Source organism: Antedon mediterranea, chromosome 6, assembly GCF_964355755.1.
Source record: "Antedon mediterranea chromosome 6, ecAntMedi1.1, whole genome shotgun sequence".
NCBI lineage: Eukaryota > Metazoa > Echinodermata > Crinoidea > Comatulida > Antedonidae > Antedon > Antedon mediterranea.
This window is the reverse complement of record NC_092675.1, coordinates 5,287,131-5,305,242: the sequence shown is the minus strand read 5'-3', so window position 1 is coordinate 5,305,242 and position 18,112 is coordinate 5,287,131. Positions and strand designations below refer to the sequence as shown.

Genomic DNA, 18,112 nt, shown 5'->3' with positions numbered 1-18,112 from the left:
CAAAATTATTGCAATAATTATGTTGATGCAATATGATACAAATCACAAAAAACTGAGAATAAGAATATGATAATTTTATTTATTTAAATTCATATTCAATAATATCACACCTAATTACAAGTACAGAATTATATTTGTATTTTATTTACAACTATATACATTTTATTTATTTTATTTTATTCAGTTCACAACCAACAGCGATGAAACCGCCACTAACAGGTTGAACATGAACACAATTATCTATAAGTCTGAATACATTATAATTCAATATAACGCACTTATCCCAGCCCATGTCTCCAGGGTGTTTCCGATACCAATCGAGAGGAGCGTTAAGAATACATTTCTTAGTTTGCATTTCTCAACAATTCGCGATCTAAACAAATATACAGTGTTTTACAGTGCAAAACAGTTTCCAATAAATAATGTATTATTCGAATAAACACACATGCTGGCTGTCGATATTCGTAAGTACGTGTTTGAGTTTGAATTAGAAAATTAATAAATACATTTACTTTAAAATATGCTACTCCAACGCCTTTTAGGCCTACATTGCTTCAAACGGCGAACTATATCAACCATCAAACTCATTATCAAATATTGTAGTTGTTGAGTATATAAGAGCTAATAATAGAGCATTATATCAATTGAAATTTAAAAACGATCTTAAATTAAGCTTAAAATTGAGCTCTTGAGCATGCTTTTATATCAGTATTTCGATTGTTAACGTATTTTAACGAATTTAAAATCATATTGAACTAAAAAGTTCATATGTTTTTGATAAAAATACTCCCGCGTACATACTATTTTTTTCTCTAATGGCAACCGCAACTTGTAGCGATCATGCCTTCAAAGTGCTTTAAAACGACGTTATCATCATCTGTATAGTAAAGTAATGTGATGTGTTCTGTTTTATCCGGTACACAACAAGGTTGCCCAACTGTCTCGTCTAGATTTAAAGTGTTTATTAGGCTTTGTACCGATGCATGATTACTGGGGTTTACAAGATTCGTTAGGGGAAATGTGCACTTCCCAGAGCACTGGTTTGCGTTGTAACCATCTGGGGAAATGATCCAGTCTGACCAACCGATCGTCTGAAAATCGACGTACATTGGTTGTAATGCACAGGGACCAGTTCGTTGGCTACGACGTGTGTTTGTTCGGTACTGGTTTTCACCTGTATTTGCGTGTTCTGTTGAGTTTGTTTGTGTGTCCCTCTTCATGACATGTTTAAAACCTGTTTTTGTTTCCTCTTTATTATCGCCGTACGTCTCAATTATATAATCATATGCACTATCGGGATCTGAAAGAGTTAAAATGGATCAATTAATTTTTATCGTTATTACTAATATTATATTATTTAGTATTTTTTATTTAATTGATATTCATTTTTTCAATGCCTATGTCGATAAACATTTAATGTTCTTGTGTTCATCTTATGAAATACACTGTGACATTCCATAATGTTACATGCATGAATATTGTAATTAAAACAAATATGATTTATTTTAAGTTTGTGGATCAAACAAGCACGTACCAACTTTCGTTATTGTTTTTGGTAATGCTGGTTTTTGTCTACCGTCGTCGCTAAACAAAACCAAGTTTGGCTGTTTGGAATCATGATGTTTTCCACGCTGAGCAAAACGTACGTTGCTGTCGTCCATCACTTCTCCGTTTAGATTCGTCACCGTCATGAGAAATCCTAGGTTTGTTGTGGAATTGGCTATCCAACTATTGACAACATCTGTGACGGCAAACACTTCCCAACCGGTTCTCTGCACACTGATAAGCCGTATACCAATCAATTCAGCGCCCTCTACTGATAACGGGTTGTCCGTTTTTACTTTATAAAGATGAACCTGAAGAGTAAATAATAAGTTAAATAATTATTAATTAATTATACATATTTTTTAATTGACAAAGTAATATATGGAACTATGAATATCTAGAGACGTTGATACACATTCGTCGATGGACAGAAAATACATTTTTCGCTATACATTATTTCCAGGAAAAAAAATAGAATCAAAACCACATGGAAGTTAAAATGAGGAGATGTCTGTTTTCTTCTAAAATTCTAACGACCTACATATGTGTATTATTTCTGATTATGTCATTTTTCAATGATAAAAAATCCGTTTAGGTAAGTTAGGCGGAAACCCTTATCCCTAGTTCGTGTCGATAAACACTGAAACTGGTTTTCCGCAGAAGATCATTGGCTCAAACATAACAAAGTTGAAACGATCTTATCGCAGTTGTTGAAAGATGGTGGCGCGTCTGACAGATCCCTTAATTCGAACAGGTTAGAAAACTTACAGCCTGGGCACAGGAGGGGTTATTACCAAATTTGTTCCTTAACTTTCAAAACATTTAACCAATCAGAAATGGTAACTCCTCTTAGATATATTAACCTTGACTTTACTGAGCTATATTTCCAATGCGTCAGCGCTGAGAAACGAAATCTTTGACGATTGATGTGGACTTAACATTTTAATATTTTTAGAATTACAAGGTACCACAGTGGCCTTGGATAATTTTTAAATTTATATATTTGTTGTGTTATTTATGCTATTAATTAAATTCCATTTCTCCTAATCAGTTTAAATATAGAATTGTATCGTTAGGAATGACGAAATCAAGCCTTTGTCTGAATCTATCGGGTGCGACTAAATACATTAATTTGAATGAATACCAAAGATACCACGAAGATTGCAAACTGATACTGTTATTTAATTAATACAAAATTAGTATTTCAATATTGTTAACAACAATGGTTTGACAGAAATGAATCTTAATGTAAACAAATAGAAAAAGTTGATTATTAGTAACTTTACCTGGTAATAGTGTTGTCGTCTATTATCATGTTTAACTTTTGGCTTCATTTTGAATAGATGTAATTCAGCTCGAAGTATTCTGTCCGTGTTTGGTACCTTGGTTAAGTTGAAACTATACAGCATTCTTTGTCTGTGGGCTGTTGAAATAAAAGGATTACATATATAAAATAAAGTATATATAACTGTATTGCTTTTATCTACCAAAATAGTGTCGTGGGTCCAATTCAATAAATAATACATCTCTTTCTTTTTAAACTTAGGTAACAATGTATCCGATAGATAAAGATGCACAGATAAAAAAGAAGATGAAAAATGATTTATTTCGTTCGAAAATACTAATAACCAAACACAAGGTTCCAAAATCGAATGGTGATCACTAGAAAGTGAATTTTATTGTCAAAGTATGTTTTGCTTTTTGTAATTCTTTTTTAAATTTATAATGCCTATCCTGCAAAAAATACAGAGCATCTAAATGTGACGTCAGCTTTTGTTCCAATGCAACCGATTCTATTTCTGAAATATTTTTATATTCATTGTTGCTATATGAACAGATGGACTAGTAAATGTAGGCATAATCCCATACCACATATTCCCAGACTGATTACCCTCTTGACCCTGCCTTTAAAGAAATTGATTGAATTTAAATATATTTCCTATATTATATCGGGAATTGTTATAATAGCTTTAGACGATTATGCATTGTATGAGGAGACCTTGGCGGAAGATTCGAACGGGTATTGCGATATGGCATAATGACTGGGGGTTTTACAGGAGAAACAGCGATTAAAGCGAGCACAAAGTAATAAAAACTCCTTAATATCGCATATGCAAGCCTAACATGTTTCTTTACAATGAACATTTATGCTTAATCACCTCAATCTATTTTCTAAAGGTAAAAGTGAACAATTTCCAAGTAAAGTGACGGTATGTCCGTTTTTTAAATGCACTAATTAAATTATTTATAGAGGCAGAAGAGGTTTTAATTATCTAAAGTACCTTGGAACTTTAAAAAAATAAATAAATTAAAAAATATTCAGCAACAACTGCCATAAGGCCTACTTGTAAAATCGTTTGATTTTTGTTATTGCTAGACCCAAAGTCAACTCTGATTGGTCGAGTTTGACTATTTGTGGGTTAAAGACAGATGAAGAGGTTGAAAACAGATGTTTCATAATTTAACATTCTGATTTCTATGAATCTCTGACTCATACGTAACAATCTGTTAAATGACCGAATGATTAGGCTGAAATGAAAAATTATTGAATGTAAAAACAATTAAATTATGGTTTCCACAATCGCAAAAAATGAGTTTGGATGTGGTAACATGGATATAGTCAGTTTTCAAGCAAAGCTCGACAACTGACTTGATCAGTTCTAATCAACTGTGGGAACATCTATAAATATATGACTTACATTTGTCCAGGAATGAACGTACAGTACTTGAGTAATACGGATTTGGTATATTAGTAATTCCGCCAGAATGCGCGATAGTATTGTATAGATCCATCATATATTGAGGCGGAGAATGATCCTTTGCCGGTGAAAAATGCGACTTGTTGGTAAAACCGAAAACGTTGCGTAACTGGTCCAACGCTTTCGTACGAACTTCTTCCGATTCAGGTAGTGTATTTAAGTCCTCCACATCCGATATCGTTGGTGATAGTGGCGTTGGTTTTCCCGTACAAGAATGGAAGATGATTACAACCACGAAAAGTAAATAGTATACTGACATCATGGAAAATGTTTTTTATCGTATCGGTTTCCAGTGAAAGAAAAAATCAGAACAGTTTTACGCGATTTTGTATCTAGTGAAGCTTGCTGTTAAAACACGTGTTGTCAGGACGAGGGTCGATGGAAAGTTTGGCAATCAAAGTCGGGTGTTTGTAATTTCAAAGGATGTTACGGACCAGTTCACACCTGTGATTGACGCTCAGCTTGTCCTCTTACCTCCGGACGAACCAATACCTGAGCTAGATGGGTGCTCATGATCTCAACAGCCCTTAAGGACAGCGAAATCCACTTAAGAGATCACGTTTTCTTTTGTCTCTCCAGTCCATCCACGATCACCAGAATAAAGTTGTAATCGCCCTTAAAATTCATGAACGATAAAGATGAGATTGATTAAATTTACTTCATTCTTTGGTTTAGTGCGACAGTAATACAAATATCAGCTTGCTGTCATTCTAAATCAGCGGATTACCGGGCCTATGAACATTCATGTTAATTGTTAGTTAGCCTTTGCACAAGGTGTTGGAAGTAAACTCACGCACAAAGGCATTCACACCTCTTAATTAGCTTTTTTAAATTCAGGGAACGGTTCCGAAAAACTTGAAAGGAATTAGAATGGAGTATATATATTGTAAAACTTTTTAAATTACACGATTCCTGTCATTTTAAATTAGTTGACCCAAATAAATAACTCATAATAAATCATATTTATTTTGTTTATGAAGAGAATATTTGGCTCGGTTATACTATTGAATGTATAATGATGGTTAATTATTATTATCAATTAACAAAGGCAAGCTGTATTGTCTTCTTTTCCTTTATCGACTTTCCTCTCACACTCTCTGTTTTTCTCTCTCAAGAACAATCAATATCATTGTTATAGAGTGTAAAAGTCAATTATTAATTTTATATTTAGTCTGACACATTTATTTTATTGTGTATACAGTCGTTCTCTCTCTATGGATATTTATCTAACATGAACAAGTGAATGATTAATCTTGATTAACAAGTATATAAAGGAAATAAACACTTTTGTTTAGGCCTATAAATCTTTTTTTTTTCTGATTTCATTTAAAACAGTTGGCGATTCAATTACATCCTAGATTTAAATCAATGAATCGTGTGTGTCAATCAAAAATAAAATACTGCCAATCATGTTGTTTTCAATTTAAAATTAAACTTGCTTTACATTAAAATTTGTCCGGAAACCATACGATAAACACTAGCAAACGTAAATACTGTTTGTAATAAACGCACTACGTTTGGCTGGAATAGATTGTTGACAAAATACATCAAACGACAACAACACACGTTATGTTTTACTATTTGCATATGCCTAAAACATATTTACGACACTTTAGGTTTACATAGCTAATATAGACAGATAATACTTCCAATTAGTGAACTCTTTACTTTTTTCATTAGACTTTCAATACACTGCAGTTTTTTAGAAACTAGTGTGGGAAAAAGCACGATACAATCTCACAGGTGTAGGCCCTAGTGGTTGAATAGAACCAATCTGTTAAATATACTAAACACTCACTTCAGTTTCCAACAGTTATAACTGGAAGAACGTGCCAAAATAAAAGGACACAACAATAAAAACCAACAATTCACACCTGGCATACGTTATTGACAATCAGTTGAACAACAATAGAAACAGGTGAAACTTAGCCCTCTTCACTGTTCGCTTCAATTAAGAAATGTCTATTCACACACACAAACAGACAGGGTGCTTTCTTAGCTTCTTTATTATTGCACTCATGACATAACAGAACTTACTATTCCATACTGTTATAAAGCGGCCCTGGCAATAATAATCTACGAAAGAGGCCAATACGATAGTCAATGTGTTCATTTATGTTGTATTTAATTAACCAATCAACAAATCTGACACATTTCATAGAGAACGCATCAAACATTTAGGCACAGTTAAAACACGCGTAAAAAAGAACTGTGCCAATTATTTATCAGGCGTTTTAATGCGCGTTTGTTAAAATGTGTCGTAAAAAGGAATACTGACCGACCAATAATCGACAGTCGAATTTGCTGATGTGCCGTTGAGTCCGAAATTCCGCCCTTGACAATGTTTCATAGGCTACAAAGTCATTCTATACAGTATTCAGTGTAATACGAATGTTTACTTAACCAGATTAAAATAAGTACTGTACATTATAAACTCAATTGGATGTTTAAAAGGCAGGGATTAAACATGATGCACAGCTTATCGTGTTTACATACAATAATTATTTATTGTATTGTAGGAATACATGGCTCCCTATGACAAAATTCCAGGTGAATGGGGCCGCTGGGGGAGATCGGGAAAGAAAGACCTAATGATTCATTTAAATTTAATCCGCCCGTATAAGAAGTTTACTTTAAACATTAGATATTGTGGCACGTGTCAGCAGCGGTTTATTCCCCTTTGAACTTCTTATAAATCATACATTGGTTTATTATTAGAGACCGATGCAACCATATGGTATGTGACATCATCAATACCTATAGGTAATATACAACTAAAATATTCAAAGAAAATACGTGCAGAAAAGTATATTATTGTATCTCCTTATGCATCCGAAGTGTTAGTCAGTTTCAGTCAGATTTAAAAAACATGTTTCTAACCTATGAATAATAAAATATTGAAAAAAACCACCTTTGTATTTATTCGTATAAGGAAGATTACGTAGATTAAAAGTGAAGTTCTGTACAATGTTATTCATATTTTGTTAATGTTATAAATAATTTACTTGAGGTAACCACCCATTTTATTAAAAAACTAAATTTGTGCTATGTTATTTGTGACAGGTGTGGTGCGACGCTTGTAAATTGAACCAAACATAGTTGCTATGGAGTTTATTTGGCCACGAGGGGAATGATCATTTTTTGAAATCGTGTGTAAAAGTGATAGCGCTCATCGGAAGACTGCGAAGTTTTGTTGAGTAGAAAAAATAAAATTCCATATAGAAAATTGAACTTGAAACCTCTGTCTACACTATCAAACTAGTTTTACAAAAAAAATGTGGTAGTGATATGCTTAAATATGGTATTGAAATGACATCATGATATCTATGGGCACATTTTTTGTCACATAAAGTTTGATAGTAGAGCTTTATATTGCAATATTTTCATTTCAAAAATAGAAATCAATATTTCAAAATATGTATTAAGAACTATTGAGATTGTTTGTTATGATCATTTCACCCGAGTTAAGTGTAAACAGGATACATTGCCGTCAACACTATTGTTTGCATTGTCATCTGTGAAATTGTGTAAACATACCAGAAAATATGAATCATTCTCCAATTATTGCTCCTCTAAGCTAGACAATAATTTGTTTTGATACAAAATGATTTAACTAACATGTGTAAATTAATAAGTTCCGTTTCATAATTACAGAAAATAATAATTGATTATCCACTAAGGGTTATGAAATAATTTAAAAATGAGGTCATGCTATTGTGTAATGGCGTATTCCATGTCCTAGATGACCTCATAATTAGGACAAAGGGCCACATATCATTGATGGTTGTTTTTGAATTATTATTAATTTATTCAAACAAGTTTAATCATGAAAATAAATGGCATAAAGGTAAAAACATCCGTCAAAGGGTTGCATGCCATGTTAACTATAAAGTAATACTATAACAATTTACTGTAAAGTAGATGATGCAATCTCTACAATTATTTTGTTAAGTATAAATGGTGCATGATGTCCAGAATCATAACCAGTATGTTTCAGCGGTGACTGGTATAACATTTTAAAACCACATCGGGCAAGGAATTCTCTTCTATATTAATATATGGAAGTAACACATAACGTAATTTTCCTGTTGCATCTGCAGCTTGAGTTAAATTGTAGGCCTAGTTATTAGGATTAATTGAATAGATTAAAGTATAGCCTACCTTTTCTTTTTGCGTCTTTTTCTGTGTCCTTCAAACTTACATTTATTGTTTTGAGTTCTTTCTGAAAATATTATAAATTGTCCTGTATAGAAAACTATGTAAACTATTGCTTTAGATTAAAATCGAATTTTAAATTCTCCTGTTGTTCGATTAGAGTTATTAGGTCAAGAATCAACATTGTATCCACTCTTCCATGGATTAAAATTGTGCTTCAGCTATAATACAATCACTTAATTTTATTCCCAGTAAGATGAAACACATTATCTCACCACTTATATGTACTTGTATTCAGGTTCGGTGCGGATTTAGATCTGAGCAAGTCATTAAAACAAAGTAAAAACTAAATATATTCTGTATTCATTATGAATGGAAAAACCACACTTTGCGGTAAACAAACAAGTGGAACCGGACACATTGTATTATAATTAAATAAACAATAACATCGCTAGAGTTGTATTATTGGTATGCGTATATTATACCATTGATTAAAAAAATTGGTACCGTTATTTTAAAGAAAATATATCATGAAAATTGTGTAGAATTAAACAATGTTAAAAGCAATTTAGAGACGCGGTTTAACAGACCTTTATGTTGTGTAATTTATAAACGACGAAGAAGATTTTGTTTCTGGAGTTTCAAGAGGGATCGTTTGCAAGGACGATGTAGTTGTCGCTATAAATATTATAAGTGTGGTTCTTTTGTGCCTGACCTGGAATATGTTGTATAGATCATACCATATAAGGACACGATATTTTAAATATGTTTTTAAACAATATTCGTGTTATTCGTGTTTTTTTCCCTTTTTGTTATGATCGGAATGAGCAAGACTATGATTGTTTTATGGTTGAATAATCAAAGAAAAATTGCTGTGTTTTAAGCTAAAATTATACCTTATTATATTATATCTTTTTGACCAAGAACGTTCGTTTTATGCACAGAATTGAGTAGTGTATTTACAATCATATTCACAATAAAAAAAAAATCAAAGCAATAAATAAAATAACCTAAATCAGCATTAATAAAATACATTCATAGTATGATCCTGTGCATAAAAAAAGAACGTTCGTTGTATGTAGGCATATGTGTTTTCACTGACGAAATAACATAAAAACAAAATAAATTTTTTTTAATACATCAATATATTTACATTATTCACATAAATGTTCCCTCAAGTCGAAAGTAATTAGCCTATATTCACAAACAGTTAAGCGTAACTGGACAAACTTCTTTCATCGAATACAAGTCCCTACTGAATTTAGCTTAGTGTAGTTAAATATAAAAACTGACGTTCGCGTGTGTAAGGGTGTCCTTAGGGCTGCAATACAGATACTATTTTTGTACAAAATCAATGTTATCTTTCAACACTTTCTTTCAGTAGAAAAATATATAAAAGTATTAGATAGTTTTCTCTGAATATAAGAATTAAAAACTAATTCGACTTCTTAACAAAATCATACTGTACTTAACAGTGTTGGCTAGGCTACGTATGCAATACATTTAAAACAACATCGCAATCAGGTCCGTATTAGGTAAAATTATTTGTAAGACTGAATGGACAGCAGCTACTGATGTTTTGAAGCTACAAATTTAAAGGGTAGCCTAGGGTTTTAAAATCTATTATAAAATATATCTAACTATAGATGTTTTAGAAATTATAAATCAGGAGGTACTCTTTAAGTTTGCCCAGCTTGCTGTAATACTCTGCATCGGCCTACGTCATAAGATCAGCCCGCCAAACATCCCGATAACAACCATATACCCAGTTTATCTTTAGTAAATTATTGGGCTATCCACTTTTCTGGAAGATTTTACAATTACATTTAATCGCTGGTGATTTTAAAATAAAGGCATAAACATCTAACTTTAATATGCCTATACTATACTAACTCAAGGATATATTACCAAATTTCGTAAAATGTTTATCTACAAACAATATACAGGCCATTGCTATAATATTGTAACTTCTAAGTGATAACAAAACACTATATACATAATTGATAAGACTTGCATACACTTTTTTCTTATGATCAATAGAAAAACAAATCTCATACAATTGTATTCTTTCCTATTTGTTATTCAAACTAATGATATTGTGTAAAACGCAGAAAATTTCGTACAAAATAATGTACAGTAATTTAAAAAGCAGGGGTGTGTACTTATATATCATAGCTTTTACCCTTTTGACTTATCTGAAAATATTGTGTCGGATTGCTTTAATAAAAATTCATTTTGGAATAAATAATAGATAATTTAATTCATAATCATAATACAGTATAATGAAAATCGCAGTAATAGTAACTTTTATTCCTTGGCTGTTTTAAACTGCTTACTAACTGACGTCACAGCCACACTCATCAAAATCTAAAGTTGCAAATAATGGAAGCCGTTATTAGAGTACGATGTAAAAACGGTTTTTTTTTAGATAAAATATCCCCTTCTCGAATATGTTTTATTTGTATAGCTCTGTTGTATTTGTATTGTCTCTAGCATCCACAATCTCTAATAGTTAATACAGTTTGTCTTCGGTTTCCTGTTGTTTGAAAGTTGTGTTGGTGATACGACTGTGGACTGCAGTTTGTTTTCTTTGTTAACGACATTAAACATTCATCAGGATTACTCGGAGACCTGTTAATAAATTACAAATATTGAACATTAATATCAATAAAAATTAATATATATATTAATATAAATAATATAATTAACCAATGTGAATTTGAATATGAATTATGAATTAATTAATATTTAGCATTAGGCCCACAATACCTCAGAATACACTGTAACGAAGCATCCTGTGAACATGTTCCTATGCATTTTCCAATATCCATTTCCTAAAAAAAAATCATAACAAAACATGAAAATGAATGATATTGATGGATACAATTTACGAAGCCATTAAGGACAGCGAGGACATTAAGTTTAAGAGGTATTTCAAAATGTCTTGGCGTAGCCTAACTTCTTTACAGCAAAGTTCTATTTCTGCAGTGGATTAGTTATAATTCCTCGAATATAAATGTAATCAGTAAAAGGAAATGTTAGGCACCCACATCATTTTAAAACTTAGCTTAGGCCCACGCTTTTGTTCATATAAAAGTTGCATTACTGATAACACATTAACGCCTCTGACTTTTTCAGCAGAAAGGAGGTTATCAGTGACGAAACGAATAAGAAAAGTTACATCTGCTGAACTTCGATTATAAAATGGAAATCATTAGGACTTGACTTGGGCCCACGCAATGTGTGCGTTTTTGTACTTTAATTCCGAGGTATGTTTGTGGTTGAAATGATAATGTCCTGGCACGCGTTCAGTGCACCACTTACGTCATCAGCTCGAATCATAAGACCATAAGGCGGAAGGGTGGTAGGTGGTTGTAGAGTCCCATACTTTAATGGAATATAACTCGAAAACAGTTATGAATGAAGGAATTCATAAGAATCAAACGTTATCTACCGATATAAATGAACTACGATATTTCTTTGAGAGACTTTTGTGTTCCGTGTGTTAAAGTTTAACAATGCTGTAGCCTACACTTCAGAATTCGATAGCCGTAAGCACAAACAAATAACCAAAAAAAACAAACAAACAAAAAACACAAATATATATTTATACATAGGCCTAATACATATTTAATACAATAACTATATATAAGAATTATATTTTTTTATATTATATTTTTATTTATTCCACATTTAGATGCCCCTCACGGGGGTACGGTACCCTTGTAATATATCTATATATAATAAAGAAAAGTTACAATATCTAAGCTAATGTTGACAATTCATTTATTATTAACTATTATCGATCACCATTGGCTCATTAAACTAGGTCAAAATCTCACCTTTATTACTGTTTGCGTTGAATTCGACGTCGTGTTGAATATCACTTCGTAGTAAACCTCTCGATGCGTCGCGCGGTAACATGAATGTTGACATTTACAAGCTTCAATGACGTCAACACAAAATGCACCTGTATTATGCAAACATAATTCAAAGTAAAAATAAACAACATTAATGTTTTATATTGACATATTGTTAGCATAATGTCAGTCTGATTCATAATGATAAGTTAATATTATGGATAATTATTAATTTATTAATAGTAAATAGAACATTACAAAAATATGTCATCATACCGTTAGGTCCCTCAATTGTAACAGTGCGATTTTCAGTACTTTTACATTCAAGTCCATCGCCTATATAAATAAACAAATTGTATAAGTATTGTCTTAAAATGATAACAAGCAAATATTGAATTAGTATACTGTAAACATTCAGAATGGTAACAGAAATAAAATAATAATTAGTAATGAATAATGTATCTGAGTGATATTTAATAACCAGCACTATAATTAATTGTCTTCACTCGAATATATAGGCCTGGGCTATTTCGCATCGATTGCAGAGGAGTGAAGTAGGCCTATTCGGGTGCGGCGCTTACTCGATCATATAATCATCTAGGCCTACTGTATATTATCAGAAATTGCATAGTCTAGGCCTAGATTCAAAATATTCAAAGATACACTTCCATAAAATGTAACAACACTTATTGTACCGTTAGATAAATTATCGATACCTTATTAATCTTTAATACAAAGAGTCGAACAAAAAATATAAGATGTTACCAATTAATTTCCTTGAATTGGATGGTTGCCAATTTGAAAATTTTGAAGAATAAATTAATTTAATTGACAGTTTAAATTCTTTATACGAGTAAATCAAATTAATTTTCAGATTTCAGTATTTTCAAAAGCAATATTTACTGGAAATTCTTATTCATGGCGTAAACATTTCACACCACGAATAAATAATTTAAATTTATAAACATGTTAATTAAAGGTAATTTAGATGGTTCTTAAAAACTCTTTTTAACAGATCAGCTACTTCTTTAGTAATTAGCAAAGCTATTCACATCAAGTGGCGAAAGTTGAACGAGTTTAAAGTTAGTTCCACGAAGCAGCAAAAACCAGATGGTGTGGTACGTCATAGGAAACTTTTTCAAGTGGTGACATACGTACGGCGGCAGGCGAAGGGGATTAATACTTTTATCTGAATATCTCATGCTCCTTCTTTTAGGCCAGATCATGACACATTGTGTTCTTATTTTCACCAAAATCATAATAATATGTGATTTTCATACAATATTCTTCATAAATGTAAGATTTTGAACCATGCGATAAAACTATTAAACTGATACAAAACCAAAATTCATAATATTTAACTTTACAAGTTGTCATAATAATAATATGGATAATAAAAGTGAATATCTATAAAATACTATTGTAAGTAACTAAACGTCACATTAAGGCCGTGTTGTTATGATGAAATGATGATGAACGTAGTATTATTCTCATTTTTTCAGCTAATTAAAGCTTTCGTTTTATGATGAACATAAATTATTCGTGATAAAGATAGGATAGACATATCCCGCTGTGAGTAATATATGATGATAATGATGATGATAAGATGATGATGATGACGTATATGCGAATTCTTTTTATTTTAACGATGAATTATGAAGCCATGAATGTTTTTTGTATGAACATACCATCAGAACAAGTACCAGCACACATTCCGACATCTACCTCCGTTTCGTAAGGTGTGTCCGCAAAAAACATCTTTATTTGCGATTTACGTTCGCACGATGGTGGCGTGTGCACGCACTCGCAATCCTGAACGACGTCAAATACTTGTGGTTCTCCCACGAGGTAAACGCGTTGTACACGTATTTCCGAAGCAACGCACTCGCTTGTCTCAGGGCATTGCATACACTGAAATATAAATAAATAATATGATAAATTCAGATCAAAATACAGCTACAATGATCAATAAGATTTGAACCCAGTCATTTGGATTCATTCACTCACTTTACAATCCCATTCTCGTGTGTTTTTTTTTCCAGAATTATTGTTTTCTGTCACAAAACTCAATAAAAGCCGTCTAAATTAATATGATGTTCCTGGGAATAGGCATTTTAACTTTAGAAAAACAAACATTAATTTATCAACAATATTGGAAAGAAATCAGTAAGTAATCACTACGAAAAGCTTTATAAAATCTAGGTTTTCTTAATCCTAAACAAAACTTCACGAATTCCAATATTTCATAGCTTATTGTACATTGACCTGAAATAGTATGGATATTTTTTAAAACAATTGGAAGATATGTCATTGATCTTTAGAACAATGCTTCTAAGTACATCTCTAAATGCCTGCTAATATTTTGGCTCCGTTAACTACTCCATCAAATACGAAAACAAAAGACAATAAAGAAATCAGAATTATGTAGCTGTTTTGGATTTATTAAAAGTCTCTTAACATTTAAACTTGAAATATTTCGCCCACATTTTTGCACTTGTATAAGCACTTTAGCATTATTTCTTAAATAATTGTTAAGTAACATAAATCACCTCTCGATTAAAAATCGATTAAGTAATACAGCTTCAACGAACGTAGTGAGTAGTATAGGCTCCGTACGATAAAGCATATGTGAAAGAGTTTAATACTTATTGCTGTTTATAGGTACTGAATAAACTTTAAAAATACACACACAGTATCCCTTTAGCCTATACCTATGTTTTCGTCAGGGAGATGGCATCTATTCATTCATACACATTTATTCAGTTATTTGACAACAACTGGGGCCCGCACTAGAAGCAATAGCTTGTCTCATGAGGCCTCCTACAATATAAATAGGCAAAATACATAAAAATAAATACTATACAATACACAATAAAATAAGTCAAAAAACGAAAGAGATAAAATATTGAGCACAACAAAAATAAGTTGTTTAAATGGCTAATAGGTAAACGTTTTACAGATTTTTTTAAAAGTAATTAAAGATAATTTTAAATTGAGTGATGTTAATTTCATTGAATGTAAGAGATATTTTACACCAATACAAGCAGCATTTTACACCGATACAAGCAGCATATGATGTTGTTATTTAAGATCATGGCAGGCAAGTTTTTTTTTTCTCTTTTGTGGCGCAAACACCACTTTTATTCACATTCATATTATCTCATATTACATAAAATCGTATTATTTAACTTGTAAATGTCGTTACAGTTCATAAGTAACATTTTTACATATATGAATTCTGTATTACTCCTTTTTTCATTAATTTTCGTATATTTTGTTATACACTTGACAGGATCATCATTATCATCTATCCCGTTTTAAAATAGTTCACACATTTTCATTTGTTAGTTTTCATTCATGGCAGGCAAGTTAGCGTCAATAATAATGATGATAATCGACAGGCCAATTTCTACGAACAAGCACTTGTTTAGAGTTTCCATACGTTTTGCAGGTGGCCTCATTCTTTTCACAACGTTTGTTTAGCTGGGTTTCAAAACAAAAGTGACGGTATGTTGCCTATTGTCTGCTTCGTCTATAGCGATTCATTAGTATTATTTAATGGCTTAGCAACAATTACGGCTTATAGTTCCCATCCCATACCGACAATTGTTCTTCATCTTTTCACACTTATTATTGACTCACCTGCAACGAATTATTTACTATGTAGAAGAATGCCAGGGTTTACCTAATTTTCTTCACTTACAATACATGTTTTGTTACGGTATCAGTCAGTCAAAGGTGCTCAGTGGACTGCAGGTGCACGTTTGCGAGTTTGTCAAATAAGAGAATTGATGAATACCATTAATATAACATGAATAGGTATCTTGAAAGGTGTTTAAATACACTGAAGTGATATGATGTGTCAATGAAACTAGTTTGCTTTTTCATTAACATGGAATTTATTAACATGTATTTGCTAAAGTACAAGAAAAAGTTATAAAAACAAACACTAATCATGCAATACAAGTTAAATTATTATACTTATTTTTCACCGAAATAATATTTTTGTCTTCACAATATTAACGGCAAATTGCTATTGTAACATTGTTTAGTTTTTAAAAAGAGAGACTCTAAGAGTCTCTAATATAAAACTTTGATTTGACATTGTCTCCTAATTAGAAGCACCACAGTTAAAAACAGTGTATTATAAAAAAAGTAGTGTATATAGTTTTAATTTTAAAATTTTTGGAATAGAATTCATTATTAAAATAAAGCATTGGTATTTTCAGTGAAGAGTGAACCCTGGTATTTTCAGTGAAGAGTGAACCCTGGTATTTTCAGTGAAGAGTGAACCCTGGTATTTTCAGTGAAGAGTGAACCCTGGTATTTTCAGTGAAGAGTGAACCCTGGTATTTTCAGTGAAGAGTGAACCCTGGTATTTTCAGTGAAGAGTGAACCCTGGTATTTTCAGTGACGAGTGAACCCTGGTATTTTCAGTGAAGAGTGAACCCTGGTATTTTCAGTGAAGAGTGAACCCTGGTATTTTCAGTGAAGAGTGAACCCTGGTATTTTCATAAACGATTAAGTATTTATATATTGATTGTTCTATTTTAATTATTCAGTTTATTGTAATTTTGTACAGACTAACTTTTCATTTCATTTTCATTTCATATTTATTCAATTAATTAAAACTTAAACAATGTAAACAATATAAACAAATACAGATATCATTGATTAGAATCCGACTTAGAGGCCAAGGCCTGTCTCAAAAAGACCCAACAAAACATAAAACAAAATAAAAATGTTTACAAATTAAACTTAATTTTATGTCTGAATATTTTTGCATTTTCACATTTTTTTAGATTCTCTTGACAGAAGTCAAACGCAAGCTATTTAAAAAAAACTTCTTTTCACATGTAGTGTATAGCAAAGTTTAATGCAATTGATAACGAATTCATATTGCGGTTTTATTTTTGTTAACCGTTAACAGAAATCAAATAAATCAATGACAGCATTTTCTGTTATTAAAGAGCGCCACCACGTACAAGAAAACTTTTTAGTTGGCGTCAGTGATGGAAGTAGCAAGGCGGCAGATATTCGCGCTATTAAATCGATGTGGACAACGAGAAGGCAATTTGGACAAATGGACAATTGGACTTCACCCGCATTCGACTATAGAAATAAAAAACCTCGAGACGTATGTCGGCTAATGCCACAATGTTAACTTTGGTATAATAGAAAGCATTTAGATCCTTTTTCAATCTGTAATCCAACTGAATAACTTTCCATGAAGTGTTAAATAAGATAAAATAGCAGGATAATCATTTTTAAGTATCTTTATTTAAAGGTATTGTTACATTTTTCAATCAGGTTAAATTAAACTAGCCAAGATAAAATTAAGTATAACTGATCAACACTGTAGGATCAAACGATATTTATTTCGCGGCGACGGCGCAAGGGCTGGTTTGGTAAGCCTGTCTACTATACTAAGCTAGTGATGTATCTTAAGTTCTGTCTACACAGCTATCACACTTGATGTGACAAAAAAGTGTGATGTGCCGAAATAAATAAAAATGTTAGTGATATGATATCATCATGTCCATATATAGGCTATGGGCACATTACATAAAGTTTGATTTGAAGTGTAGACAAATTGTTAACCAAACTATGGTGGCAAAATGGCTCCCAAAGTTCAAAATTTCGATTAAACTGCATCATCCCATTACGAAACTAATTAAGATTATTCAATTAAAGTTATAGAATTTCTGAAATATTGTCTCGAAACATGAAAGTCTATAAAAAAAGGAAGAATGTTATAATGTTTTAAAGATTACATGTTGGGCCAGCTGACGA

At 31.7% G+C, this 18,112-nt stretch overlaps 2 protein-coding genes across 2 annotated transcripts; both read right to left on the bottom strand.

The window, feature by feature from the left end:
* Positions 1 to 131: 131 nt before the first annotated feature.
* On the bottom strand, positions 132 to 5,134 carry LOC140051829 (bone morphogenetic protein 2-like). The gene is made up of 4 exons (XM_072097151.1): positions 4,245 to 5,134; positions 2,832 to 2,968; positions 1,535 to 1,856; positions 132 to 1,300 (listed from the first exon to the last, which is right to left on the bottom strand). Exons 1-4 carry the CDS (start codon positions 4,564 to 4,566, stop codon positions 813 to 815), a joined length of 1,269 nt encoding a protein of 422 aa, XP_071953252.1. The 5' UTR covers positions 4,567 to 5,134; the 3' UTR covers positions 132 to 812.
* Positions 5,135 to 10,948: 5,814 nt separating this feature from the next.
* On the bottom strand, positions 10,949 to 14,227 carry LOC140051873 (uncharacterized). Its single transcript, XM_072097203.1, has 6 exons — positions 14,008 to 14,227; positions 12,596 to 12,655; positions 12,302 to 12,429; positions 11,784 to 11,846; positions 11,229 to 11,293; positions 10,949 to 11,090 (listed from the first exon to the last, which is right to left on the bottom strand). The coding sequence occupies exons 1-6, from the start codon at positions 14,225 to 14,227 to the stop codon at positions 10,949 to 10,951; spliced, it is 678 nt and encodes a 225-aa protein (XP_071953304.1).
* Positions 14,228 to 18,112: the final 3,885 nt, after the last annotated feature.

Excerpts from the sequence above, each read along its gene's own strand:
- LOC140051829 (XM_072097151.1), bottom strand. The coding sequence starts at position 4,566 with ATGATGTCAGTATACTATTTACTTTTCGTGGTTGTAATCATCTTCCAT. Across the intron at positions 2,969-4,244 it reads ACGTTCATTCCTGGACAAAT|CCCACAGACAAAGAATGCTG; the intron begins GTAAGTCATATA and ends TTATTTCAACAG. Across the intron at positions 1,301-1,534 it reads AAAAACAATAACGAAAGTTG|ATCCCGATAGTGCATATGAT; the intron begins GTACGTGCTTGT and ends TAACTCTTTCAG.
- LOC140051873 (XM_072097203.1), bottom strand. The coding sequence starts at position 14,227 with ATGCAATGCCCTGAGACAAGCGAGTGCGTTGCTTCGGAAATACGTGTA. Across the intron at positions 12,430-12,595 it reads TACAATTGAGGGACCTAACG|GTGCATTTTGTGTTGACGTC; the intron begins GTATGATGACAT and ends TGCATAATACAG. Across the intron at positions 11,091-11,228 it reads TCGTTACAGTGTATTCTGAG|GTCTCCGAGTAATCCTGATG; the intron begins GTATTGTGGGCC and ends ATTTATTAACAG.